The 18,313-nt window shown below is 43.6% G+C and overlaps 1 protein-coding gene across 4 annotated transcripts; it reads left to right on the forward strand.

Moving 5' to 3' along the window:
* The first annotated feature begins 529 nt into the window (after positions 1-529).
* stradb (STE20 related adaptor beta) lies at positions 530-17,822 on the forward strand. Of its 4 annotated transcripts, XM_015952465.3 has the most exons (13): positions 530-727; positions 929-1,026; positions 1,123-1,188; positions 7,145-7,225; positions 9,655-9,757; positions 9,825-9,946; positions 11,540-11,648; positions 11,774-11,897; positions 11,969-12,140; positions 12,221-12,325; positions 12,403-12,659; positions 12,764-12,806; positions 17,477-17,822. In XM_015952465.3, the coding sequence occupies exons 3-13, from the start codon at positions 1,177-1,179 to the stop codon at positions 17,636-17,638; spliced, it is 1,290 nt and encodes a 429-aa protein (XP_015807951.1). In that variant the 5' UTR covers positions 530-727; positions 929-1,026; positions 1,123-1,176; the 3' UTR covers positions 17,639-17,822. The 4 variants fall into 4 exon arrangements, with proteins under 4 accessions (XP_015807951.1, XP_015807953.1, XP_015807952.1 ...); XM_015952467.3 differs by lacking the exon at positions 7,145-7,225; XM_015952466.3 differs by lacking the exon at positions 1,123-1,188.
* Positions 17,823-18,313: the final 491 nt, after the last annotated feature.

An 18,313-nucleotide genomic window follows, 5' to 3' on the forward strand; every position in this document is an offset into this window, starting at 1 on the left:
CACTTGAGGCAGGGCCTTGTCCCTGACCCAGAGACAGCACTGTACCCTTTTCCAACTCAAGACCATGGTCTTGGATTTCAGAGAAGCTGATTCTCATCTCAGCTGAGCTGGGATCACTGCTGGGAAACACCATTGATCAATGTCTCCTTATCTGAAAATTTTCCCCTTAAGAGTGGTGTCTAGTTAAAACAATTATAAAATTTGACAAAACGCAAGGATATAATTTAGGTCTGTGTCATTTGAGATGGGCACCTTTCTTAATGTCCTACTGTGAGGTGGCTGAAAAGAAGTTAATACATATCCATAGGAGGAGCTGAGGAGTCGCCTGCTCTGCAACTCAACTATCGATCAAACGATAATTTTTTTTTGGTGGAACTGAAAATAAATATTTCCCTTTAACAGCCTTCAGGTCCGTTTTCATCTCCTAATATGGCGGAGATGTTACACGCATCTCTGGCTAACTGTCTGTCTATGGCATGTCTAGATGCTAGCAGTCGTCATCAACCTGCGACGGTTATCAGTGTCAAATTAAAAGTCCTCTCAAACGGAGATTTTATTCTCTTTTTGCAAAAATACGAAGTCTCTCGGTTGTTAATGTCACTTAACTAAATAGCACGAATCAAAAGTAGCAGGATATAAACGCGTAAAGATACGTCGCGTAGAATGTGTGACGTTCCTTTGTGTTTTTAACTTGTTTACGTCGTCGACGCGCTGTCGGGGGGAGAAGGTAAGCAGCCGAATCGTTTTAAAGAGAATACTTCAAATAAATAAAGACACTTTTACATGTGAAACGGCATCAACTGGAGGCTTGGATTTGTTATATTAACGTGGGTGAAGGTGGTGTAAGTGCTGGCGTGTGAATATCTTTATTGAAAAATGGGCCAGTGCATTATTGTGGTCTTGCTTTTTTTTTCTTTTTTTTTTTTAGGAATCCCCCCACTGATGTCAACGCCTCCCGTTCGCCTAAACTGGGACCTCCGGTGGGGACAGGTCGTCTCGGAGGTCTAGATGACCTGATGCAGACAGGTAAGCCTCCAGAAGGCTGGACGCTGGTCTCAAACTTGTCTGGTGTGCCTCACTGCTGAGCTTCATCCCGCTGTCTCCTTCATCATAACCCCGCAGCCCATGAGCGGTTGAATGCTAAAGTCTGCGATTTCACCCCCACCATAAGGACCCATGTCTTTCTTGGTAAGGACGTCACGCCGCATTGATTTTATTTTTCCTCTTTCCACTTTAATTGTCAGGAATTGTGACGTAGCGGTTGGGAGGGCATAGATCAGCCCAACCTGATGGTGGAATTTGGTATTTTTAATTTAGATAAATGTAAACTTCCTTCCATTACAGATTAAGAGTTTCAGAGATGGCAATTGCCACTTCTAAAGTCTGACCTTGGGGTGAACTTGCACATGCATGACCCAGTTAATTACGTTCTAGTTCAGATTGATGGTTAACGCGCCCTTGTATGCTTCGGACAAGTAGCCTCTGCCTTTATAAAACTGTTCTCATTTTTTAATCCTTCATTTGTTGGAACAGATTTTTGTAAATTACATAATTTTCTGTGTGTTTGAGGTAATATTTGCTTAATTACTTCAAAAAAAAATCAGAAAACTAATTTCAAGTAGGAAATAATTAGCCTACATATGATAAACGACAAGCACTTGTAACACCTTTCTGAGTCTGAGGACTCCAATGGGCTTTACAATGAATCATTCATCCATTCACAAACACATTCACACTCTGGTGGTGATTAGCTATAATCAAGGGCGTCAGTTTGTTTTCAGAATTGCTGGGGACAATAACCATACACTTGAGTGGGGTTTAAAAATTGCTGGGGACAATAAAGTAGGCTAGCACAGGGGTCGGCACCCCGCGGCTCTGGAGCTGCATGCGGCTCTTCCATCCATCTGATGCGGCTCTCTGCTTGTAAAATAATGAATGGATATTTAAATAAAATGCTTTATATTTTACTGCATTAATTTTACATCTGTATGCCAATTCTAAATGTAAAGATTGTCTGCGTAAACCTGAACAGGTCCAACCCGGTCTTACTGTGAGACCGGGTTGGCGCGTCACGCTTGTGCGTAATCATATAGGCGCATTCTGAGCTGAAGAGGATGTGAGATTCTGGGATTCTCCTCAGACAGCTCCTAGATGTGTCGCCACATTGGAGACAGGAACAAGCGCTATTCAGCCAAAGTTTCATCATCAGGGAACATTTTCTAAGTGACAAGTCTCTCTGAGAGACCGGGTATGGAAAACACTCGCTTCAGTGGGAGGAACCTTCCGCATGCGCTCTGGTTCTCTGGGTGGCTCTGGGGTTAATCAAGTTTAATTGTTTCTCGTTGCAACAATCTTCACAGGAAGGCAAAACAGTTAAACGGCAGGTTACAGATATTTCCATTTGACTGTTTATTTTGACAGATGAACTCAAGGATGTTGCTTGGTTTGAAAGAATTACCCCGACGCACACTGATGCGCATGGATGAGCTGACATTTTAATCGTTAATGCACATCGCAGAGGTAAAATATTCCCATCAGAACATCAGAGCTTTATACTGGTTCAGCGTGGCTCGGAGCGCCCACGGTGGACAGTGAGCTGAAGATCTGGGGTTCGCAGCGCAGAACCACGGCGCATGCGATAAGATTTCCTCCCACTGAAACAGTCTGGAAACCCGGTCTCTCTGAGGGATGTGTCACTTGGAAAAATGTTCTTTTATGAAATTATGAAACTTTGGCTGAACAGCGCTTGTTCCCGTCTCTAATATGGAGACGCATGACGCGTAGAGACATTTGATCACGCACAAAGTTTATGTGGAGCAGAAGCGGTCGGGCCACTGCAGGTGAAACGTTCCTAGCCTACATGAAGTGTAACTGTTTAATTGTAACATTAATATGTTACTGGACACGCTGGTCTGGTTGGTTAGACCAGTGTTTGAAGTGGAAAACACACACACACCAATTAAAATAATGCTGATAGCATGGACTAGAAGACAGGTGATGGTTTACGTATTTAAATGATGATCAGGCTGATGTAAAATGTAATCTCCATCCACATCCAGACACAATTATCCTCTATTCTTTCTCTATTTGCTCTGCTCTTGTCTGGGCCGATCAGCTGATGGTGCGCGCGACGCGCCTAACTAGCTAGCGGCTGATGCACATTTTACGCATTTGGAGAGGTGGGCCGGATGCTGTGCGTTTACTGGAAGATGGTCCACTTAACGCACGGGTGTAGACTACATATTAATGACAAATGAATATAAATTAAATTGTGAATTTTTACTTCATATTTTATAAATAAAAATGACGGGGGAACACATTTATGACGTCTTTTTAAACGAAATTTTCTAGCGCGACCTGCCTGCTTCGTCCGTCCAGAATTACCGTGGGAAACGGGTAATAATGGCTCTTTGATGGGAACAGGTTGCCGACCCCTGGTATAAGATCGGAGCTGGTAAAACAAAAATCCTCATCAGCAGGCGTTTTTGAAAGTGGGGGGGACACAGCTGCTAATCACAAATTTTGCCGGGGACATGTCCCCAGCGTCCCCGGTTAAAATGACGCCTATGGCTATAATGTAGCCACAGCTGCCATGGGGTGCAGAAGCGAGGCTGGCCTCTGACCACCACCAGCAGGCAAGGAGGGTGAAGTGTCACGTCCAAGGGAACAATGTCGGACTCAACTGACGGTTCGAATCAGCAACCCATCGATTACAGGGCTAACTCTTAACCCCTGGAAAAACCATCGCCTAGTCTTATCCTATCACAGCACACTAAATTGAAACACTCCTTATTGCAGGGTAATTCAGTTCTGGTCCTGGAGGTTCAGTATCCAGCACGTTTTAGTGGTTTCTCTGCTCCAGCACACTTGATTCAGTGGTTGAATCACCTGTGCAGCAGCTCATCAGGCTCTGCAGAAGCATGTTGATCACCTGCTGAATTAAATCAGGTGTGTTGAAACAGGGTAAAAACTAAAACATGCTGGATGCTAGTCCTCCAGACCTGGAACTGAACATTCCGCATCACACTAGCCTAGGAATCTGGATGGTCTAGCCACGCTCCATTGCAACGTCTGCAGCCTCAGCTATCTTGTGTCGGGCCAGTCGCAGCACTCTATCGGTTTGGTTTGCGGTTTCTTTGAAATGAGACATGCAGTTATTTGTAGCAGCAAACTAATTAGCCAGAAAACATATATTTTTAACAAGACAAATGTACTGTACGACTCAGGAGCTGTCCTCCCTGCTTGCCTAATCGACATTGTTTCTCACACGCATGGACGTAGTTTTGGGAGGGGACGGGGGGACATGCCCCCCCCCCCCCCCAACACTTTTTCCAAAGTCAAATTTTGACACCAGCACTTTTTACTGTCAAAAAGCAATATGACACTATATTAAGTATACACTGGTTGAACACTAGGACGAAGCGGAATACATACGTTTGTGTTGAAGCCTGTTTCCCATTAGAACGTATTGTATAGATCCCCCCTCGGTCCTCATTCCGGTTGTGTGTCGCCCTACTTCAAAAGTCAAAACTACGTCCATGCTCACACCTGTCCTTGATGTCTGTGTATTTAAGCCCTTCTGTGTCTCATGTCAGTGTCGGCTCTTAAATTGTGTTTAAGCTGGTTTTTGTCATGTCCAGTTAGAGCTAACCGTTAGCTCAAATACACAAAGTCCCCATTCGATCAACTCTCCTCTTCCACAGTTAGCCTTTATCTTTTGTTTTACAGACTGACATAAATTAGGTGCTATGTTAGCATTCAAGCTATCAACATATTAGCCAGCGCAGCAAAATCTGCAGTATCGTTTCTTTCATTTACATAAAAAAATTATCGTTTACAGTTCTCTAAAATACAATCAACAGTGTTGGGAGTAACGCGGTACAAAAGTAATTAATTACTGTAATGTATTGCTTTTTGCTGTGATGTGGTAATGTAAGGCATTACAGGGAAAGAAAATGGTAATATTTACTCGGTACGATTGTCAGTAACGCGGTAATTACGATGCATTTTTAAACCCAGAATCAAGATGTGGGTTTCCTAAAAATTCAAATTGCGGGAAGCCTGAAAAAAGATCCAGTATCCACATATATGACGTCATTTATAGACTCAGCTTTGCGGGCATTCTATGAGCAGAGAGGACGCAGTGGTAACGGCTCAAATACTCCAGCTGCGTCCTGCGCGCGGCCGCTGTTATATTCACAAAATCGCTCCACCAAAACAAAGTCATTCGTTTGCAATCGTGTATATCAGCCCATATTCTCTGGTGCTTCATGTACTTTTCAGCTGAGTTCATAATCTGTGCCCCGGTGATTTCAACTCATTGCTGCTGGAGCGCAGCGCATATTAAGCTTTTTTTATTTTTGTGTGTTCGGTAGATCCCATTGGCTGATTAGTTAGAAAGTAGGAAATCTAGGAAACAAAGGGCAGCCTTGGTGGAGTCCAACTCTCACTGGGAATGAGCTTGACTTACTGCTGGCAATGCGGACCAAGCTCTGACACCGGTTATACAGGGACCTAAGAGCCCGTATCAGAGGGTCTGGTACCCTTTTCTGGAAGACGGAGAAAACATGCAGCAAGCAGGAAGGTTAGAGAGAGAAAGGGCCAGAAATTATTCACATAAAATCAAGAAAACAAAACAAAGTGCTTGAAAAGAAAAAAGTAGGTAGATTTATCCCCAATACACATTTTTACCAGTGAAAAGCAATAATATATAAGCATTTAATATTTATACATGTGATAGAATCAGATCACCCCAGAAGTCATTCCCACATCCAGGGCCGTATCGAGGCATTTGGGGACCAAGGCAAATATAGGCTTGGAGCCCCCACCACCTCACTCCCTGCTCAGTTAATATAAGATGGCAGCGTGCTGAGAGTACAGATTGTTGTTGCTTTTATTTAATAAACAATCATTTTAAAGCACTGTTATTATATCTGACTGTTTTAACAGCAATCCTAGCTCAGACTCCACATCACCTTCCACATATATGTCATGAGCTCACTGAGCGTCACATGACCAGATTCATGTTGAAGTTGTTTTCGTGAAAGTAACTTAAAGTAATGCAAAAGTAGTGTAATGCCTTACATTTTAAAATCAGTAATATTGTAATGTAATGAATTGCTTTAAAATTAGGGTAACAAGTAATAAATAATTACAGTTTTGAAGTAACTTGCCCAACACAATTATTTAGCATTTATCTGTAGAAAAGCTGCTTGGCCAGCTCTTCATCAGTTTGGAGGCCTCGTAGATCACAAAGCTCCCTTCATCTTTTAAAAGCATCTCCAGTATAAGTCCCACTCCACTGTCTAGAAGTGTTTCTCAGCCCTGGTCCTCAGTGCCCCCCGTCCTGCGTGTTTTCCATGTCTCTGCTACAGCACACCTGGTTCACGTGTGTGTTGCCTCCTTAGGATGACATCAAGTGCTGCAGAAGCCTGTTGATCACTCATTTGTTTAAGTCAGGTGTGTGGCAGCAGAGACACAACGCTGTGGTCTAGAACGTCTCATGGCAAATTTTTAAAAAGCACTTTCAAAATTTGTGTCAGACGAGGAAGCTGTACCAGCGCTTTTGCTCCGTTGTGTCGAGCCAACTGAGATGCGTGCCACCATTGTGCACACTGGTGACTGAGGCTCGTTCTCGTCGACTGACAGCTCCCTCTTGTGGAAACACTGCGCTATTGGTCAACGCAGTAGACTCGTTCACCCGTAGAGGCCAAGTGAGGGACTTAGGAGAAAATAAAATCTGAACGATTACTTACATTTCCTCATAGACAAGGATCAGATGGTGTTGAAAGTTATTTAATAAACATACGTACCACACCTTTAATGATTCTGGGTATGCCTGAAATCTAATGGGCTCATCTAATTCCACACGCATGCATTTCCTGCTTTGCTTAAGCACATCAACATTCAGCTTCCCCTCTGTTTCCTGCCATTACTTTAAAACTCTTTCCAGTCTTTGCTTATAAAACATCCTACAGGTGCCTACATGTGCCATATCTTCTGATGCTTGCTCCCCTGCCTCATCTCTGGTCCTCCCAACCGTCTACAGTCCACCAATTCCATATTTACTCTCCCTTCCTTTTAGTCCTGTTTGGGCATGTCTCACCTGTGCTTCCCCCCCCCCCCCCCCCCCCCCCCCCCCCAGGACTGTTCCTGCATATCCCACGCTCAGGTCCGGCCCATGGACATAGAGGAATGCTATGAGGACCCCAGTCAACACTTTCTGGTCAGTAACTGGGATCACATGACACCCCCTCACCTGATTTTCTGACCGTTGTTTCTTTATTGAAAAGCTCCCTCATAAGCGAGGGCAAAATTACGTTTGACGCTCAATGGAAATGATTTGATGATCTGTATGCAAAAGAGTAGGGGTTGACCATTGGTGGGTGTAATAAGCTCTGGAGAGAGCAAACTTCAACTCAGCTGATCGGAAAAGGTGTTGATCAAAAAAAAATAAATGAAGACATCCTGCACCACCAATTCAACACAATGGTCTTCTTATTAAAACACCTAAAGAAGTCATGAGACTCCTATCAAAATGGCCCAGCCATGGGGCGCCAACCGTTAAGGGGGCCTTGCAGGAATTCATTGTCATAATCAGTGCTCATTATTAACTTGTAACACATGAATAATAATAATAATCATTATTTATGTGCTGATTTGTTCATTTTCCCCTGCTAATGTAGAAAAAACCTGAGGTAGAAAAATTAGAGCACAAAGAATAAAACATTGAAACACATTCTGCTAATGGCATGAGCACCCCATCCCAACCCTCCTACACACACACACACACACACACACACACACATACACACACCTCACTTATACAGACACACAGCAAGCATCTTCCTCCTTCTTTACAGCGCCACCAGCTGGCAGCCTCACAAAGGCTTAATATGACCCGAATGACATAGACTGCATGAAAAACCTGCCTAAAAGTATCTTTAAAGAAACTTGAAGCCTTGAAGATCGAATAACTAGTACAAGTCTCTTTCTGGAGTATTTCCCTTATCCAATGGCGCCATCTAGTGGCTGACAAACATATCACACACATAGTCGGTTGATCTGTTTTATTAAGATGGCGATTTCTCGTTTCTAGTTTATAAAAGTGCTTCTGTAGCCGACAAACGAAGCTAAAACACGTTGTTTTACAAGTACTATTCCCAGGATGTCATGTTGTGTTCTCATATATTTATCTTTTAGTGACGTACTTGTCCGTGAAAAGTTCATCAACGCTGCATAAGCCGAGGTACGTCCTTAAATTTGAAGCACGTAAGCGGTAGCCTAACGCCATAGGGAGCCTAAGTCGCTTTCGCACCACGGGTCCCCGGAAGAACGAAAAAAATGAATGCAAGTCAACGGGGCTAAAAACGCTATTTTCTAATTCCGCTTGTTTTGTGCCGTAGATTTCACATATGATGTCCGTGAATTTTAAAGACACATTTTGATACCAAGAACGCGCTTACTGTCGAACAAAGGAAAATGCTATTTTAGGTTTTGCGTGAAAATAAGTCCAGAACTACAAACGCGCTTCACGAAAGTGACGTCATCGAACCAGACACGGAGAAAACTGAGGGAAAATGGCTGAAAGTTCAGCAAACTTCCCACAGAAGGAAAGAACCACCATGAATCTGGTCGTTTGGTAAGTAGCAGCTACGCTAGGGGAGGGGAGATTATGTGATGACGTCATATATGCGACGTGCCGATTTCTAGTTTGTATTCATGCTAATTACGAACTTTTACAAGCTAATAAATCTCAAAGTACGTGACTGGCGTGGTCGAAACACCCATCATTAGTTTTCATTTATATTGCAGTACAACATATGTGCGATCCAGGGCGTAAGGCAAAACGGATTAGAAAATGGCGTTTTTAGCCCCGTTGACTTGCATTCATTTATTTCGTTCCTCCGGGGACCCGTGATGTGAAAGTGACTTAGGCTCCCTATTGGTTTATTCTGGTCGGTGCTCAATTTCCCATTGCGCAGAGCTCCGCGGGGCAGGGGGCGTGCTTATCAAAAATAAAAGACGTATTGTTTACAATATATCACAGTACATGATAAGATAATCACTTTTACGGGTTTCTGAAAAATCATACATCATTTCTGAAAGGGAAAGACTCCAGAAAGCTATTTTAATGTGTAGTTGAAAAGATAATAGTTGATTTTCCCGCACAGTTTAAAAACAATGATAATTTATCAGAAAGTAGACTTTTTTGGTGCTACCCACTTTGAGCGATGTTAGACTCGGCTACTTTTTCTATCCTGTTAGATCAAAAACCAACCCTACAAACAGCCAAAACAGGGTCAAAGCGCATCTTCAGTCCAATATGGCCGAGTTCCTGTTTGTGGAATATGCTCACAAGGAACTTCTGTGTGTGTCTTGGGAAGTTCTACACGTGTACCAAACTTCATTACTCGGCAAGAAAGTTACTTCAGTGAGGAGGCTGTTTTGACGTATTCTAGGGGGCGCTGTTCCTCTAATATTTTGACTTTTAGCCACGCAGTTTGTCTTTACCATTAGCATTATTTGGTCATAATTAGAAGATTTATTACACACATTCAGGTGTAAATGTGCTCAAAGGACCAAATCATCTTTACTATTATGCTGATCAGCTTGTATTTCTTGCGTCGGTACCATTTTTATGTAATTTTGCAGAGCTGTGACGATTCTGAGTACACGCTGCAAGGACCAGCCGGTGGAGATGACGTCACAGGGCTGTCGACTGAGCCCTCCCACTACCAGCTACTGTCTGAGCTGGGTGAGACTGAAATGACCGTCGGAAAATCAGAATCTTTCAAAATTACCTCATCTAAAATGTTTGACAGGGAGGGGCTTCAATAACCTGAGCCGAGTGAACATGGCCCGCCACATTCCCACCGGTCAGCTGGTGGCGGTCAAACGAACCAACCTGGACGAGTGTACAGAAGACGAGCTGCTGCAACTCATGGTGAGCTGCTGTCCACGTGGACATTTAAAGAAGATGTAATATATATATTATATATGATGATATATATTTATATAGATGTAATGTTTGTTGCTGAAAATACTGCACCAGCGCCTTATTTTTAAGCTTGTGTAAAGAGCTATTTTCATGCAGCTGATTTCATAGTCAAGCTAACAGTTGAACTTAGATTAGCTCTTTGGAAACCAAGTGCTAGTCAAGTGCCAGAAACCAGGGGTCTCATTTATCAAACATTGCGTAGAATCCTTACTAAAACCGTACTTAAGCTCAGCAAAAAAAGAAAAAGTACTTACGCCAAGCAGGTTTGTGATCTATCAAACATGGAGAACGCATAGCTGCACGCAATCTCCGCTTCATAAATCAGAAACTATCTAGAAAGGTTCTCAGCTGCATTTTAGTCGCATCCCGCCCTCACCACGCCCACTTCCTGCCATAAATAGTCAATGCAAAGTGCCTCGTGGATCTCATGCATATACATAAGCCGTCTGTTGCAGCGCTCCGCCAATGACGATGGCGACCGTAGATCAAGGCAGATCAAGGAAGCGCAATTTCACAGAAGCAGAAATTGAGGTACTTGTGGGTGAGGTGGAGAAATGAAAGGAAGTGCTTTTGCTAAACAAATAAGAGAAAATCCACGGAGTGGCACAGCGTTGCTGAAGCCGTCAATGTTGTGAATTCTTCAGAGAGATCTGTGGCGGATATAAAAAAAAATTGATCCGATCAGGATTCGATCCCCAGACTCTCGGGTAAGAGTCACGTGCACTAACCAGTCATCCAAACAGAGATCTCCCTTGTCCAAGTAGCCAGGGCGCATGATCAATCGGGTCACAGTGACAGGACACACACTGTCACAGACGCGTGGCATTCTGTCTCAATCTGTCCCCCTGCTGATATTCTGCATTCTGTATTCTGCGCTTCAGGCTGTTTGTGTGTGTGTGTGTGTGTGTGTGTGGGGGGGGGGGGGGGTCTTGTTCTGTGTGAAAACAAAGCAGTACAAGTGATAATGCTGCAGGATTTCATAATTGTATCTTCTCAGCAGCAGCACTGCAGGTGCTCTCCATGTCCAACATGTACGTAAGCCAGGTCCTTAGTCAACTTAAAGTTGCGCACATTTTTCTGCTAAGTTTTCTTTCATAAATCCTAAATTTTGTGTGGAAAGTTGCTTACGCAGTTTTCCGACCCCGTTTTGTGCGTAAGCAAGCTTGATAAACGAGGCCCCTGAGCTCTAGTCTGAGCTCAGCGCTGCACATCTAATACTGAATAATGTAACATTATCTGGGCTGTTTTAGAACATTAGTCGTCCCTGATTTCTTCTTCCTCCATCACAAACTAGTTGTCATATAAATCTTGGGTGTCACTGAGTCCATTCTTTATTGTTTTCCTGAAGTTAATTACAGCTAATGCTGAGATAGTCTGTCTTAATGTGACTAATTTAAACTTTAGTCTCTCGTATGTACGGTAACAACTACGGAAGAAAAAGTAGAGCTAAAAATGTTTGTGTCATCTAAGTAACTGAAGCACTTTCATGTCTTATTATTTATATAAATAAGTAAAGTTAATTTATTTCTCAACCCCCAGAACGAGGTTCTGCTCTCCCGACTCTTCCGACACTCGAACTTGCTAACATCTCGCCTGGTCTTCAGCTGCTGCTGTCAGCTCTGGGTCCTCTCACCACTCATGACCTACGGTGAGCCACAGCTACCTCCGCCTACCTTTGATCCGTCCGTACTTTGGAAGTTGGTCAACTTTTTTCTAGGATTTTAAAAGATCAGACATCAAAATTAGCCCGTCCTGTTTCCCGTTTTCCTTCAGGCTCTGCAGACGCTTTACTGAGAACATATTTCCCGGATGGGATGAGGGAATCCCTGATAGCGTATCTGCTGTACGGTGCTCTGAAAGCGTTGGAATACCTTCATCAGATGGGCTACGTTCACCGGTTAGTCTGGGGCCCAACACTACATTATTTTGGGGTAATGCTTTAATCTAAATGGTTTTTCTTCCTGTCAGAGGGGTAAAGGCCAGTCACATTCTGCTGTCAGGCGAGGGTCGAGTCTACCTTTCTGGGCTCCACAGTGTTTATAGTATGATGCGCGATGGGAAGAGATTAAGGGCGGTGTTTGACATGCCCCACCACAGCCCGACACTACTGCCGTGGCTCAGTCCCGAGCTACTGCGACAGGTCAGGATTCACTAGTTTAAACGCCGTTCTGTTCAAATAAAGTTTTAATTGGTATTGGACGGGGGTGTTGCTCTCAGTAGGACCTGCATGGTTACGGCCTGAAGTCAGACATCTACAGCCTGGGTATTGTTGCGTGTGAGCTGGTCAGTGGCAGGGTGCCCTTCCAGGACATGCCGCCCACCCAGGTATGGATGTAAAATGCTACATGAGATGGTTTACCTGTGGACTTTTGGTTCAACGTTTTATAAATCGCCTTGCTCAGATGCTGCTTCAGAAGCTACGTGGCTCCCACTGCTGCCTCCTGGATGTGGCTCCCTTCCCATTGGGAGAGCTGGGTGGTCTGAAGGTGTCGCGATCTGGAGTGGACTCCGGCATCGGGGAGAGCGTGGCCACAGGGAGTCTGACGCACAGCACCACAGCTCCCCCTGCTGACCGACCGCAGAGCCCCGCGCCCAAAAACCACTCGGCGACCCTGCACAACCTGGTGCAGCTGTGTTTGCAGCAGCAACCTGAGCGCAGGTCAGCAGGACGTCTGAAATATCTGTTTGATTTGAAATTGCATTCGTAGTTTCATTGAACAAACATATCAAATTAAATGTTGGTTCTATTTTTGCTCTGTTTAGACCATCCGCCTCTGAACTGTTGAGTCACGCCTTCTTCAAACAGGTAGGCTTCAGAGTAAAGAGGGAAGACTTTGTTAATTAGAGAGCCTCGTGGCGCTGCAAGGTCGTCATGGGGCGCCGAGCAAGAAGAACGTCTGTGCGGTGCAGACTCGGAAGTGTGTTGCCACATCAGGGATTGTGAGACGTCCAGTGCTGTCAAGTGACTCCTATAATAGGAGTCGCTGTGAATAGGAGTCCTATTCACAGTGTCGCCATTATTTTGGTTCTGACTTCTAAGCTTGTTGACCCTCTCGGGGCGCCTTAAAGAGCAAGTCACCCCCAAATCAACTTTTTTTTGCTGATAAACTATATAAATGTGTGTCTAATCATTCTGTAGACGCGTGGGGTCAATAATTTTGCACTTTAGTGCGTCTTTGTTAAAATTTAAATATTATTCTGTGTTGCACCCTCTTCTGGTAAAAACTCTGCACTGCATTTGAATTTAAATCTGCCATCGCTATTAGCTAAGAGGTACACTATGACGTTAGCTGATACTTTATGATGTCACAATTTTGTTGTGAGCCTGTGTGTGTGTGTGTGTGTGTGTGTGTGTGTGTGTGTGTGTGTGTGTGTGTGTGTGTGTGTGTGTGTGTGTGTGTTAGCGGCTCCGCCCTCTCGGTTTGCTAGGCAACAGCATTTGTTGCATTTTTCAAACTGGAAGTGGAGTAAGACTTTGGTAGATTCTTACTCAACTCCCACTTCCTGCTCTCAATGACACCGTGACATCATATGGTACCATCTAACATTCTAGGCCAATAGCGATGGCAGATTGAAAATCAAATGCAGTGCAGAGTTTTTACCTGAAGAGGGTGCAACACTGACAGTTTTAGGAATAATATTTAAATTTTAACAAAGATGCACTCAAGTGCAAAATTATTGACCCCACGTGTCTACCGAACGATTAGACACACATTTATATAGTTTATTAGCAAAAAAAAGGTTGATTTGGGGGTGAATTGCTCTTTAAGGTATAAGGGTGTAAAGTAATTGCCTGTTTGCCTCTTGGAATGCGGCGTCTCTAGAGGCAGTCAAATGCCTGGCGGTCACATGGGCCCCCAGAGGGCCAACAAACTTAGAAGTCAGACCTACATCAGAAGTGAAACAGTGAAACGCTGTCAATAGCGCCTTTTACAATGTAATGTTACAATGCATTCTGGGAGGTAGCTTTAGACGAAGAAGCGTACGTTTTGTATGGGTGCCTATAGGTCTGAGTCGCTCTAACCATCCAACCAACTAGGGATGTCCTAATCCAGTCACTTGATCAGAAATCTGTCCCGGTCACATGGTTTCACACTCGGATCGGGCGTTACCAATCTGGACTCAGATGCAGGGTTCCAGTTAGACAAGAGCTAAGGGGAACCTGGTTCTCCTGACAGGCTGTCAGGCTCCCCTGAAGCCCTCAACTTACACACCCAGAGGGACCCCAAAAGAAGATCCAGTTCCTACCTGTATTATATTACTTATATGGACTCTCAGAGAGTGTCACCGCTGATTGTTCATCCAGGCAGCTGCGTTCTGCACTCGGCCACAGTAACATTTTCCGTTCATATTCTCTCTAGTAATTTCTGTCTGTTATTCGAGCCTGATGCGTATAGACGCACGCGCTCTGCCGCTGCGACGCTCATGGCCCGTGGTCCGGTGACTCCACGTCACTGGCACGGCCGGGCAGCGCACACTCCGCTTTTGCTGTGGTCAGTAGATCCGTTTGATCTGCTTAGTTAAAAAGCAACTCGTGATGTGAAAAAGGAGGAAGCAGGCAGCAGTTTTTCTGGAGGAGATGCAGGAAGATCAGAGACAGACGGGACAGGAAAAAAGGAAAATAAAACCCCAAGAAAACAAAAGAAAGTTCTTGAAAAATAAAATGTAAGTAGATTTATCCCACCGTATGTTTTTACATTCATAAAGCCATAATTTATCCGCTTGTAATATTTATTAATTGGATACAGTTCAGATCACCTTGAAAACTCAGTCCTAGACCCAGGGCCGTATCAAGGCATTTTGGGGGGCCAAAGCAAAATAGACCCCTGCCAGGTATTTTAAGCTGAGGTGCTATTTTTATTTTTCATATTATACTTTTTTATATTTGCAATTAAGTCTAAAAGTGAAGAATTATTTTTATTTATTACTTGATTGTCTCACAGAAGTGATCTGTTTTTTAACAATTCAATTCAACTTTATTTATATAGCGCCAAATCACGACAAGAGTCATCTCAAGGCACTTCACACAGTAAACATTCCAATACAGGTCAGTTCATTAAGCCAATCAGTAAAAAGTTTACTATATAAGGAACCCAGCAGGTTGCATCGAGTCACTAGTGAGTGACAAGTGTCAGAGTCTTTACAGCAATCCTCTTACTAGGCAAGCATGCAGCGACAGTGGAGAGGAAAACTCCCTTTTAATAGGAAGAAACCTCCAGAGGATCCTGACCCAGTATAAGCAGCCATCCTCCATGACTCACTGGGGATCGAGAAGACAGAGCAGACACACACACACACACACACACACAACATATATACTCTATGGTTATATTGTGATTTCTTAGTAAATATTCTATTTGGTTGGAGATAAACTTTATTGTATTTATCCTAGTGGATCTATAATTAAACGGGTAAACTAGTAGTAGCACCGAGTTGTTAAATGTTAAAATAAAGTTAATTAAATAAAAAATAAGGAACATTCTGGATCTGTTTCTTAGCTTTCTTTATTCTTTTTTTTATGTATCGAAAGTATTGGATCGGGACTCGGTATCAACAGGTTCTCAAAATCAAATGACTCGGACTCGAGGGCAAATAAACTGGATCGGGACATCCCTAGAAGAAACCAAGCACTGCTGTTGGGGGTTGTGAAAGTCGGACTTTAGATACCCAGATCGGATATCGGAGGGGACACTTTCTACCCCTTCTCCAAAGACCGCTAAGGCCCGTGACAGTATTGCGCAGCAATATTTGTTCCGTATATTTGGGCGGAGGGAAAGGTCCGAGATTGATGAGTGGATACTAGCAACACTCTGGGATGTGGAGTTACCCAGGAGACGTGGTGTAAACAAAGCTAAACGTCTCACCCAAACAGCGTATCCATCCAAACGTGGACGAAAAAGGCTTTTGGCCAGAGGTGGGTGGTGTCTAAGAAGTAGTGACTCCACCTAAGTAAGAGTAAAGAAAGTATTTTGTGAAAAGATTACTTTATCACTGTGTATTGAGTGTTAATTACATTTAATTAAGGACCATAAGACATTAAAATTTCTTATCTAGTATGAAATCCATCTTGCGGACCACCGGTTTATTTAATCAGAAGATTGGATCTTTTTATTGCAGGGATTTAGATAACACTTTGTATTAACTGAGAGACAAGAGAAGAGAGAGAGACCTTCAAACGTTTAAGATGGTTTATTACTAAATAATTTTAAACAAATTGAACAATACTAACTTTCTAATGATGGATGCTCTGTTTGAATGAGGTGTGAGACGGTTGGTGTGTGGTGAATGAGTGTCATTCAGAACCCTCGCATCAGGAGAAACAAAGTCTGAGTGGGAGATGATGTTTTGCTCCTAACTTATCAGAGTAGCTTCATAAACACATGAGACGCCATTTATGTCACATCCACATACCCTCAGTGAGATCTCCGTACAGATCCGGACGCCAGGTCCAAGACCCTCCTCTGGTACTGGAGCCGATGGAACAGTGTTGACAGTACGACAAACCAGTCTTTGGATTGTGTCCAGGTAAAAAGCGACAGGTGTTCACAGCGTCAAAAGGGAACCCTCCTTGGGTCAGCGAGTTCAGCTTTTATTCTGAAAGGCACCGTTGCTTGGTTGGTAAAAACGACAGATTTTTCCAGCTTGATTGTTCTCAGCTTAAAAAGAGAAGTACAGATGGCCGGTCCAATACTTCACTTAACATGCGGTGAACTTCATGGGATCTTGAGAACTGAACTTAAGATGGCGTTGCAACTGTTTTATCAATCTGGATGTTTTTGATTCTGGACGAATCAAAGCTGACAGATTTATAAACACCACAGAGACTCTGCCACGCTTCAGACTAGGAAGGTTCTGATTGGATCAGCAACAGCAATGTGTCATGTGATTGTTTTCCTTAGTGTGTCAGTGTGTCTAGTGAACTAGATTAAGTCATATTACTTATTAAAACATATTAATCATAATATTGGGATTTCACAGTATTATTGACTGACAGTTGTTTTGATTAGCTTTAATGAAAATAGAGTTCTTTGATTTAATGAAAGAAAAGAGTCTCTTCATCTTCTGTCTTCATTGCTGGAAAGTAAACAGTTTAGAAGCGAATGCATGACCTTGAGGCTGTTTCATGCACTCTGGCGCTGTGTCAAAGGGAACTGTGGAAAAGATTAAATAACCTTGGAGGAATAGCTCCTTCATCACGTTACAACTGTGAGTAATAAGTAACTATTAGTGCATAAAAGTTAGAATTCTGTTTCTGTCCATTTGTTTTAGCGCTCTGTGGTTTTTCACCTGGCAAATGCAGTTTTAATGTCTAGCATTAGCACCCAGCAGCACTTAGATGGTGACCCTGACGGGGCGCACACACACACACACGCACACACACACACACACACACACACACACACACACACACACACACACACACGCGCGCGCGCGATCCCAGGAGGTTCTGAAAGATTATTTTCTGTTTTGTTTCAGGTGAAGAGGCACAACCGAGACTCCTTCCTCAGCCTCATGTACCCAGCAGCGCCCCTCACCAGCCCTGAGGAACCTCCAGTATCGAGCCCCCCTGGCCCCTCGTGTCACGCTCCTTTATCAAGCGCCGACACCACTGAGGCTGCGTGGGATTTCTCCGACTAGCTTCTTCAAACACAAAGACAATCACTGAAAAGCGAGGCCAAACTCTACTGTGCTTTTATTCTATTTTTATTATTATAAACCCAACTCTGAGCCTTTTTGTTTGTTTTTTAGTACTTTTTTGAAGGATTTTAATTGAGCCAACTGTGAAAGTGCTGGATCGATGAAGCTGCTCTGAAGACCGTTACCGAGCCACAGAACTAAACGTATTTGTCTGCTGACAAATAACCAAACACTGCTTAAAGGAAAAGTCCACTCAATCATTTATTTGCTGCACATATCAACGCATCTTCTGTTAATGGCGCTTGTTTTCACACAGATGTCCTATTTTTATAAATTTCAGGCATTTCCAAAAAATATTAACCCTCCCACTGTCTTTATGGGTGTTACCCCGCGAGTAAAGTTGACCACTGAGCAGGATTGATGGTTCATCCCTTGAGGTCCACGTGGCAGGGGTGAGGTGGTGCTCAGCGGAGATCAGCCGCGGAGTCCTCTTCCGGTCGGCATGATAGGAATCGAAACTAGGAATCGAAATAAAAAACTTTGAACGATTCCGGGAAAAATGAACAGCTGGAACCGGTTCCAATCGATGCTCGATGCCCGGGCCTAATTTGTGACATCATAATGTACTAGCTAACGTCATAGTGTACCTCTTAGCCAGTAGCGATGGCAGATTTA

The sequence above is a fragment of the Nothobranchius furzeri genome, chromosome 14 (genome assembly GCF_043380555.1).
Source record: "Nothobranchius furzeri strain GRZ-AD chromosome 14, NfurGRZ-RIMD1, whole genome shotgun sequence".
NCBI lineage: Eukaryota > Metazoa > Chordata > Actinopteri > Cyprinodontiformes > Nothobranchiidae > Nothobranchius > Nothobranchius furzeri.